At 40.4% G+C, this 10,440-nt stretch overlaps 1 protein-coding gene across 2 annotated transcripts; it reads left to right on the top strand.

Annotated features, from left to right (window-relative positions):
* The first annotated feature begins 272 nt into the window (after positions 1-272).
* LOC309545294 (keratin, type II cytoskeletal 7-like) lies at positions 273-10,202 on the top strand. 2 transcript variants are annotated; one of them, XM_082244436.1, is made up of 10 exons: positions 273-875; positions 1,547-1,758; positions 3,630-3,690; positions 4,393-4,488; positions 4,928-5,092; positions 5,184-5,309; positions 7,569-7,789; positions 7,975-8,009; positions 9,181-9,271; positions 9,320-10,202. In XM_082244436.1, exons 1-10 carry the CDS (start codon positions 426-428, stop codon positions 9,414-9,416), a joined length of 1,554 nt encoding a protein of 517 aa, XP_082100562.1. In that variant the 5' UTR covers positions 273-425; the 3' UTR covers positions 9,417-10,202. The 2 variants fall into 2 exon arrangements, with proteins under 2 accessions (XP_082100562.1, XP_082100563.1); XM_082244437.1 differs by having other exon boundaries at positions 309-875; positions 9,181-10,202.
* Positions 10,203-10,440: the final 238 nt, after the last annotated feature.

The following is a 10,440-nucleotide window of genomic DNA, read 5'->3' as shown; positions in this document are numbered from 1 at the left end:
CTCGTTGCTTTAGGAAAAACTTACAGATAATTGTGCAGGTGCTTATGGTGGAGAGACTAGAATATAAAAGCTGCACTTTACAGGAATAGAATGGGGAGCTGCATGATAAAGTATATTTGCAGACTTGTACAAGCGATGTTAAGTAGTGATTGTGTGTGTCCAGACTGAGAATGTTGGAGTGGTCACTGGGAGGGACTGTGCAGAAGGTGTGGACATAGCTGCAGGTAACAGACTGCAGATGGCAGCCAGCCACACCTAGCTGTGACATACCGTAAACTGATCCCTCTGCCCCTGCCCCCTTCCCCCAGCCCAGTCCCAGCTTCAATATAAAAGAGAAGCTTCAGTTTCAGAGGCACTGGATCCGTCAGACAGACCAGCAGCACCAGCTTCTTCTTCTCTCATCATCATCTCCTCAACTTGACACAATGTCTTACCAGAGCTTCAGCACCCGCTCTGCTGTCCCCCAGGGAGGCGTTAGCTCCTTCAGAGTCAGCCAGACACGTTCCTCCAAGGGTTCAGGCTTCGCAAGACCAGGGAACTGGAGCAGCTCCAGCTTGTCTAATGTGGGCTCAGTGAGAAAGAGTGTTTCCTATGGCGTGTCCAGTGCCAGGTCCAACGTTGGTGGCGGTTCCCTTTATGGCATTGGCGGTGGAGCTGGATTCGGCGGTGGAGCTGGATTCGGAGGTGGCGCTGGATTCGGCGGTGGCTATGGCGGTGGCCAAGTAGCTGGACCTGGAATCCATGAAGTGACCATCAACCACAGCCTGCTGGCACCCCTTAATCTGGAGATTGACCCCAACATCCAGGTTGTCAGGAAGGAGGAGAAGGAACAGATTAAGACCCTGAACAACAAATTCGCTTCTTTCATTGACAAGGTAGGAACTTATCATGTTAACAAATATTGTATCAGTATATTTAACAAATCTTGTATCGGTATATTTAACAAATATTGTATCGGTATATTTAACAAATCTTGTATCGGTATATTTAACAAATCTTGTATCGGTATATTTAACAAATCTTGTATCAGTATATTTAACAAATATTGTATCAGTATATTTAACAAATCTTGTATCAATATATTTAACAAATCTTGTATCGGTATATTTAACAAATCTTGTATCGGTATATTTAACAAATCTTGTATCGGTATATTTAACAAATATTGTATCAGTATTTTTAGGATTGTTCAAGCCAGGCTCTTGGCTGATAAATTTTGTAAAAAATCTTGCATGCATTCTATAAATTCTGTTGCTACAAAAAAAACTTCACCGCAATTGAAATAATGTTTTAAATCAATTGATTGTGCATAGATTTAAATGTTGTACCCTTCATTCATTCATTCATTGTACTGAGTATTGGTATATGTGATCTCATATACATGAAAATGAGTTTGAGTTGTATGTGTAATGCTGTGTCATTCTTGCTGCAGCTGAAGACCGTAATTATTTTCCCATCTGCAGCAGGAGATGTGTTAAATTTCTGCACTGTGTAGAGTCTAAACCATCTTTACATTTCCTTCCTTCCTGCTTGCTGTTTTTAAAAGGTGAGATTCCTGGAACAGCAAAACAAAGTTCTGGAGACAAAATGGGAACTTCTGCAGAATCAGAAGTCCGCCAAGGCCAGCAACATCGGCCCCCTGTTCGAGGCTTACATTTCCAACCTGAGGAGGCAGCTGGACAGCCTGGTCAATGATAAGGGCAGACTGGACGGAGAACTCAGGAACATGCAGGATCTGGTTGAGGATTTCAAGAACAAGTAAGTAATCCGCTTGGTAAATGCAGCTCCAGAATAAATAGCACAGTACATTTGCAACTGAACCTGATACTTATAACTGTAGAATCTGTAACTGTACCTAGGTTTTTGGAGATAGTAAGCACCTGCATTACCCTAATGATATAATATTATAAAGTCTCCTGTATGGGGAAGCGCCACGCCCTTGCTGTACCAAAGAAAACTGGAAAGAGAGGGGAGGGTTTGCAAAATCCTGTGTTGGCCAAGCAGAGGCTGACAGGATCTAAAGCAAACAATGCAGATAAACCCAGGGTGTGTCCCTTACAGGAAAGTCAATAGCAGGCAATCTATATCAGGTGAAATCTAGATGTCCAGTGCTAGCGAATACAAAAGGTTTGGCATCAACACACAAGTATCAGTTCAATCATCGCTGGCTGCTTTTATCTTTCCGCATCGTCCACAGAGGAAAGGACCACACACACGTATATCTAATTCTAGGAAAAATCAATTTTTTGGAGTGTGAATGCATAAAGTATCTAGTTTAAAAGCTGCATACACAGATTATATCCTATTTGTTTGCATACCTGTTATTTCACATTTACAGCCAGCTTGAGCAAGCAGTGCACCAACAGCTCGGCCCATTGTTGGAAACTTCTCATACAAACAGTCTCCTGCCAAAGTCTATAATGAAAGCTCCCTTGATACATAAAAACAGCACAAAGGCTAACCTTTTCCTGTCTAGTGAAAGTTAAATAAAAGAATTCTAAGCATCAGAGGAAGGAAAAGTGGAGCCATTTCCCCCCCAACAACTAGATTCTATGGCAAATGTTCTCACGGCAAGTTGCTGAATGAAAGCCAAACCTGATCCATTGCTATGAGTGACCGCCTTTTTTTTTTTTGTTTGCTTTAGGTTTCATAAATGTCATCAGAGTTTTGCTTTTAACTATATCAGTCCTTGTTGCGCAAAGTGTCTAAAATGATAGCTCTGTATTCTCACACCTTCCTCTTTATATCCTTCCCAGCATGCTAGAATTAAAGCAAACAGCCAATTGACCGCTCTAGTGATGTAGATAGTTCATGTTGAAAGTTGACCATACATAAAGCTCATTTTGACCAATTCCTTAATAAACCGGCTGAAAATTCAAGCCATGGGTGGTCCTGTTAGCACTGTCTGCAATCCTTTGATCTAAAAATAAAAAAAAACTTTGTAAAAAATTGTTGGCAAAACAGAGGCAGTCAGTCCTTGGGTTTTCTGGCAGCTGTGGGAGTCGGCTGTTAGAATGCAATAGCCAGCATGACGTGAGATTCCCCCAGGGAAACAATAGATTTTTCTTTTGTTCAGTCCACAGGGCTGAGCACGATAAATCTTACAGTGTATGGCCAGCTTTAAAAACTTGGAAACTGACCATGCTTCTGAAATTTAGATAACAAAATTGATATAGCGCTGCACAGAATTTTAAAGTGTCAGAATTGAGTCACCTTCTAAGCATGGAGGCACAACTAGTCTTCGCACGCCATGCTGGAATTTGTAGAATCAAAGTGTAGCAGGACTGACCTTTTAGTAGATAGAAGACAAGGCTTGGCTCTCCACACAGCGTGCTGACCTTGAAGCATTTCTTCAGCCCAGTTTAAATTGAGAGTATAAAATTAGAGGCAGTTACAGGGGAAATTACAGTAAGGTCTGCTAGTTCTGACTTCTTCTGAAATGCCACAAGTCTTAGGATAGAGTATCCCATTAAACAAAGCATGAAAGTCTAGATCCGGCTGTTTGGTGTCCTGAAAGGATTATATAACACTGAACAGAAAGGAGTACAGTTTGATTTTTTTTTTTTTTACTGAGGAACCTTGTCTGCCAAGAATACTTACAATCCCTGTCTCTCCTTTCCTTCTTACAGGTATGAGGATGAAATCAACAAACGCACCTCAGCTGAGAATGAGTTTGTCGTGCTGAAGAAGGTAAAAACTTTTACCTGTGTGCAGCTTGTATTTCAATAATAAATCCAGGTCAAATACAAAGACTCTGCCGCTGTGGAAGGCAAAGGTTAATCTGGCGTGATAGATACTGCTCATATAATGATGAGTCTGAGCATACTGGTAGGCATGGAGATTATACACAACAAGACTGCAAAGTCCACATCGCTTTATGGCACAACTAATAAGTATAATCTTATTGGTTTATTGGCACTGCAATGCAAAAAATAACCCATGCCTGCCAATTCATTAGAAAGGGCAAACAATGAAAGAAGATTGGCAATTTTTTTCCACTGGGTTACTGCAGTTTTTTCATTTATCTTTGCCTTCTAATAAGCCTAATTTTATATATATATATATATATATATATATATATATATATATATATATATATATATATATATATATGAAAAAATAATACTACATAGATTTGTGGTTGTCCACATTAATGAAAAAAAGTTAGATCTGTTTCAGGCATTTTCTTTTACAGACACTCATGACTTATTCAATACCCAAATTTTGCTATGCCTTATCTGTGAAGTCTTTCCTTCCGAGTTTTGGTATTGAGATGTTTGCATCCAAAATACATGTGATCTTTAAAATAAAGGGCCTTATAAGAATTTCTGCTGGGCTGAATAATAAGCTATTATGAATTGATCTGTTTTTTTTTACTTTTGGTCTATGCAGGATGTGGATTCTGCTTACATGAACAAGGTAGAATTGGAAGCCAAGGTGGATGCTCTCACTGATGAAATCAACTTCCTGAGAGCCCTGTATGAAGCTGTAAGTAAACTTTTATGGTTTAATTAATACAGTGTCCAATACTCTATCAAATATGATTACTCCCTTTTTTTAAAAGCATTACATGTCCATATACATTTTAATTTGGTCAGCAAAAACGTGCATGAAGACGTGGAATAATACTTAGCTTATATTATAACTTTATTGAATAATTAGCTTTTATCGTAGGTTTTATCATAACTTGCATCGCAGTGGTAGGCAACAACCAGCTCTCCTCCATTTGTTGCAAAAATGCAAATCCCACCATTATGGTATTTGTAGACTTGCAGCATCTGAAGATCTGTTGTATGTATCACTCCAATGCTATAAGCATTTGTCAATGACCACTCTTCTATATACTTGAATCAATATGAGAAGCTTGCCTGTAATAATAATAAAAAAAAAAAAAAAAACTAATGCTGATACTTGTGTTTCTCTAAAGGAACTACGTGAGCTGCAGGCTCAGATCTCCGACACCTCTGTAGTCCTGTCCATGGACAACAACAGAGCTTTGGATCTGGACAGTATCATCGCTGAAGTCAAGGCTCAGTATGAAGAGATTGCTGCTAAGAGCCGTGCAGAGGCTGAGTCTACTTACCAGAACAAAGTAAGATTATAATTTTATATAATAACTTTTGGGTGTATAACATACATATATTACAATGATATCTAAATGTGCCATTACTCTCTGCCAATAGTACCAGGAGCTCCAAGCCACCGCTGGCCGTCATGGTGATGATCTGCGCAACACCAAACAGGAGATCTCCGAGCTGAACCGCGCCATCCAGAGGTTGCAGGCCGAGATTGAGAATGTGAAAGCACAGGTAATTATTTAAAATCTAATCCTTGCAATTTCTAATTTAAGTGAAAAACTGATTCAGAGAATCTAAAAAGAAAACCATTGGAAAGCAGAAAAAAACTGCATGGCTGCTACAGATGATTTAGTATGACCAATATAAAAAGAGATTAGTTTGGATGGGGTAGGCTTACAGCAGGTATACATGAATGTGTATTAGGGAATACCTCAGCATCACTGCATGGTTACTTAAAATGAACCTGTGCTTTACCTATGCATGTAGGACAAAGCAAGTTCATGTTAATAAGGACTTTCACAGACAGATATACTTCTCTTCTTTTCTCTTAGTTATGCATTTCAGCTGTTGTGAGTAAAGGGAAAGCCCTGTGTAAGCTTCAAGTCATTGGAGTCATAATAAAAAAATAGCTGTGACATATATGGCCATCATCCATATTGTATATCAAAAAAGAAGAAAAAGATTGGATTTTAGAGGCCAAAAAATGGAGGGATAATCAAAAATGAATAATACATGTTTTATTATATCAAAAATAGTTTAAAAACAGTACATAATATATATTTGCAAACAGTTAAAATTCCTGAATGGAACTGATATATAGTGCAGTAAACACTGTATGTTGCGTGGGTCTTCGGTGCCGCGTTTTGCCAAATACTTCCTCAGGGCTACAAAGACCATACAGTATTTGTCTGGGGTACTGCACATGCGAAGAATGTTCCTTGGGCAGGCGTCGGGCAGGCGTCGGGACCATATCAGGAGACAACTCTCTGGTATTGATCATATAATGTGTCCTCCACTCTATATCCAAGCAAAGCGATTGTAATCTAGAAATCGAGATTTGATGAGCTGGTGTCCTCATACAGTATTGTCCCCTCATTAGTTGACCAAATATTGGATAACTATGCTGTAGCGCCTCTCCCTCATATCGTTTTGGGTGTCCCCCTCATGGAATATTGTTGCCCCACATAGTATGGAATCATCCAAACTTCCAGGCCTATATATTGTAGCATAATTACCGGGTTGTCCCTTAGTGGGACAAATATATTTGGTCAACTGAGGGGACAATACTGTATAAGGACACCAGCTCATCAACTCTCGATATCTAGATCACAATCCCCTTGCTTGGATATAGAGTGGGAGGACATATTATATGATCAATACCAGATAATTGTCTCCTGATATGGTCCCGGCGCCTGCCCAGGGAACATTCTTCACATATGCAGTACCCCAGACAAATACTGTATGGTCTTTGTAGAGGAAGTATTTGGCGAAACGTGTCGGCACCAAGACCCACGCAACATACAGTATTTACTGCACTATATATAATAAACATTCAGGAATTTTTACTGTTCGCAAATATTGTCATGATGTACTGTTTTTAAATATTGTTGATATAAAACATGTATTTTATTCATTTTTGATTATCCCACTGGACAATCTTTTCTTCTTTTTTTCATTGGAGTCATAGGGTTCATTAAAGTATGGATTCCCTACATGACCATGCGATTGACTCATTGCTGACACATGGAGTGGGTCACATGTTCCTCTATACCTGGAGGTACTGGGCTCTGAGTGGTAGGGCGGAGGAGTAAGGGGAAAACTCAAGTATATGTTGGGGGATTAAAGCAAAGCTGTCAATTTGTTCTGAATGCTAGACTTGCTTTAAAGCTCATACGTCCCTTAATGTCTATGGTTGTCAATTTCTTACATGTTTAATATCCACAAAAGTATTTGTACTGAGCAGCTCTTGCAAAGTAAAATGTCATTCTATGTATTTATACTGTTGCCATTGTATTGTCCTACATAGCCTTAATATGCTTTAAATAATGCAATGCACTTGTGCTGCTCCCTAATTTATTATAATACTTCATAGCAGGTGCAATTACAGAAGATTTAATGTTGCCTGGAAGCCACATAAAGCAAGCAGCCGACGTGCATTAGGATTAGTTACCGTTTAGATCCTTTTGTAAAAATATAGTTTGAGGGCAGGGTGCGGCTGCATGAATCATAGTGTGATCACCTGCTGCTTTTAAATAATTCAGTTGATAACATTTTCTTTCTGCCAGCACAATGATCACAGACTAGCTGCCTTATCCACCTGTGTGCTTCTGGCAACTCATCACCCTACTCTGTCATTTCCTTAGAGATCTGATATTGTGACTTTTGAAATACCGGGTGCAAAACCAAACGGATAGAGCTGCAGTTGGAGAACAGGGAACAGAACCGTACAATGTTAGTGAGCACCTTGTTTTTTTTTTTTTCTATTTTCAGCGTGCTAAGCTGGAGGCACAGATTGCAGAGGCCGAGGAACGTGGGGAACTGGCACTGAAGGATGCCCGGGAGAAACTGGCTGAGTTGGAGGCTGCTCTACAGAAGGCCAAGCAGGACATGGCTCGCCAACTGAGAGAATACCAGGAACTGATGAATGTCAAACTGGCTCTGGATATTGAGATTGCTACCTACAGGAAACTGCTGGAAGGAGAGGAGAGCAGGTAAACTGGGGAAGATTTTTCTTCAAACCCGATTTACGCATTTAAAGTAGGGATATTCCTAATGATTTGCTCTTAGCAGTTCTCCAACCTTTTAATATATTTTTATGATTGAGATTACTTTCAAGCACAGTCACAGAAGACGCATCGTTGATCCTTTATTCATTGTTCTTTCTCTTTATTTTTAGGCTGTCTGGTGAAGGTGTTGGAGCTGTTAGTGTGTGTAAGTATCTCTATGACTACCCACAAAATATACAGAACCAGTGTTGAAATGGGCAGTAAATCTATATATTACGTTGGCGTATTTACCTAAACAACAAAAAAAAGTGAGATGCACGTTTCAGAAGGTTTAGTGGCATATGAAGACAGGCATGGTGTTTTTCTATACATTTCAGAAGCCCATTACAGGCAATCTTTCCTAAACATTCTGGGCTTAATTTGCTAAAACTTGAGAGTGCAAAATCTGGTGCAGGTGTGCATGATAGCCAATCGGCTTCTAACTTCAGCTTGTTCAATTAGGCTTTGACAATAAACAACCTGAAAGCTAATTGGTTTCTATGCAGAGCTGCACCACAATTTGCACTCTCCAGTTTTAGTAAATCAACTCCTATGTTCCTTGAAAATAGCTCAAAACATTTAATAATAGCCTCTAAGGCTCCTTTCACACACTCCGTTCGTTGGACGGAGTCTGTTTTTCTCAGCGGGGGATCGAGCCGCCGATTCCCCGCTGAGCAGCAGGAGGACAGCTGTGTCTCCGTGCTGTGTGCGGAGACACAGCTGTCAGTTCCCCATGCATCTCTATGGGGGAAATCGGATGGGAACGGACCGTCGGTCCGTTCTCATCCGATGCCATCCGATCCGCTGGACGGATGGAAAATAGGGTTTCCATCCGTCCAGATTTGACGGATCGGGTCGGATGTCAGCGGACATGTCTCCACTGACATCCGATGCCCCATAGGAATGCATGGGGGGGACCGTTCAGATCCGCCAAAAAAAACGGACAGGCGGATCTGAACGGTCCGCCTGTGTGAAAGGGGCCTAATAAAGGAAGCTGTTCGAATTATTATGTGGGCTGACACTGAAAATGCTTGTTATTTTTAGCTTCTCTGAGTCACTGAACCAAGACCAGCATGGCGCTAGTAAAGTCAGACCTCTTAACATACAAAATTGTTCAATAGCTCTACAAGTAAGGAAGCAAGTAGGTCTGAATAACAGATAACTAGCACTTTCAGAAGTAGAGGGCAGCCTTTTATATTAAATGCACAGATCAGGGACGTTTAATGCTTCTGAATGATGACAGAATCTCTTTTACATAAAGGTTTCTTGGTCCTTTTGTGGCTGACTGACAGTATTTAGCAGTATAACCTAATTAATATATTTTCTTGTCTTAACAGCTGTTGTGAACTCTAGCTCCTCAGTTGGTGGTGGCTATGGTGGAAATACATTTTCTGCTGCACCAAGCTTTGGTTTCGGAGGTGGATCCGGGTACGGAGGTGGAGCCGGGTACGGAGGTGGAGCCGGGTACGGATCCGGTAGCTCTCTGAAGTACAGCAGTGGTGGTGGATCATCCGGTGCTGTGAAGTCCTACTCTGTGACCACATCTTCCAGCAGGAACAGCTCAAGATACTAAGAAGCTTTGTTTTTCCTTTTTGATGACATCCTTAGCGCTATCCATACCCCCAAAAAGTCATAACAATTTCTTTACAGTACAGAGGCACAGTATTTTAATACTGGGGTTCTGTTAAGTCCTTTAACTTCAGTGAAAGCTTTTTCACGTGCTAAGATTCTGCGTCTGTTCTGTCTCCTTTTTAGATAAGGTTTGGGGGTAGGTTTGGATGCTAGGGTTGTCTGCAGCACCTTTCTCCTTGCCACCTTTTTTTCTTTGCTCCTTCTTCTTACTGCCCATAAACCTGTGCTGTCCCTTAGTGTGTCACAAGTGGCCTTTGTTACAACTGGCTGGTGGTTGTAAGATGAAGCGTGGTCTGTCCCACAAATACTTGAGGCCCTTAATAAAAAGAACCTCTGCAAGTCATTTTTGGTCAATGATGACAATAATGCTGATGCCAACACCCCCAAAACAAGTCAATTTCTACAGTATTTCTGGGGGGAGGGGGGTGAAATTTGTAGTTTATTTTTGCAGAGAGAATTGCCATGATTGTATATAAAAGTAAAGATACATGGTGCTATTTTTCACTCTTCAAACATCATAAAGCCTGTTCAATTGAAAAAGTCACTGATGCTTTTTACTAAAAGTTTGTACCTGCATCTCGTGCAAGACGTAGCACTGGAAAAGCATGTCCACTCTAATGTCTGGTCTGTGTTAGTTGGTGGAAGACTTCTGACTTTTGTGGGGAGGGATTTTATGTGTGGGTGTGAAATTGTGAAACCTCGCTAATAAAATTCCTTCCAATTCATATATTCTGCGTCTGGATTTTTATATCCTTTGCTATGAACTTTGCACTTGTGTAATATAGTTCTGAAGCTAGAGGGTGAAAGGGCTTCTGATAAGTTTCATTTAATCTACTGAAGCATTTTAGTTCATGGATGTCTGGAACATTTCACTTCCAACATAAAGGGTAAATGCTGATAACATTTTTCTTTAAAAACTTTCAGGCTGTGGTAATATAATCTATCATATTTCTGTTCTCAGGGGA

This window comes from Pelophylax lessonae, assembly GCF_965119305.1.
Source record: "Pelophylax lessonae genome assembly, chromosome: 2".
In the NCBI taxonomy this organism is placed as follows: Eukaryota; Metazoa; Chordata; class Amphibia; order Anura; family Ranidae; genus Pelophylax; species Pelophylax lessonae.
The sequence above is the reverse complement of the archived record's forward strand: the minus strand, read 5'-3'. Positions and strand labels throughout refer to the sequence as shown.

Coding starts and splice junctions, on each gene's coding strand:
- LOC309545294 (XM_082244437.1), top strand. CDS start 426: ATGTCTTACCAGAGCTTCAGCACCCGCTCTGCTGTCCCCCAGGGAGGC. Junction 4,489..4,927: donor TGAGAGCCCTGTATGAAGCT/GTAAGTAAACTT, acceptor GTTTCTCTAAAG/GAACTACGTGAGCTGCAGGC. Junction 5,310..7,568: donor TTGAGAATGTGAAAGCACAG/GTAATTATTTAA, acceptor TTCTATTTTCAG/CGTGCTAAGCTGGAGGCACA.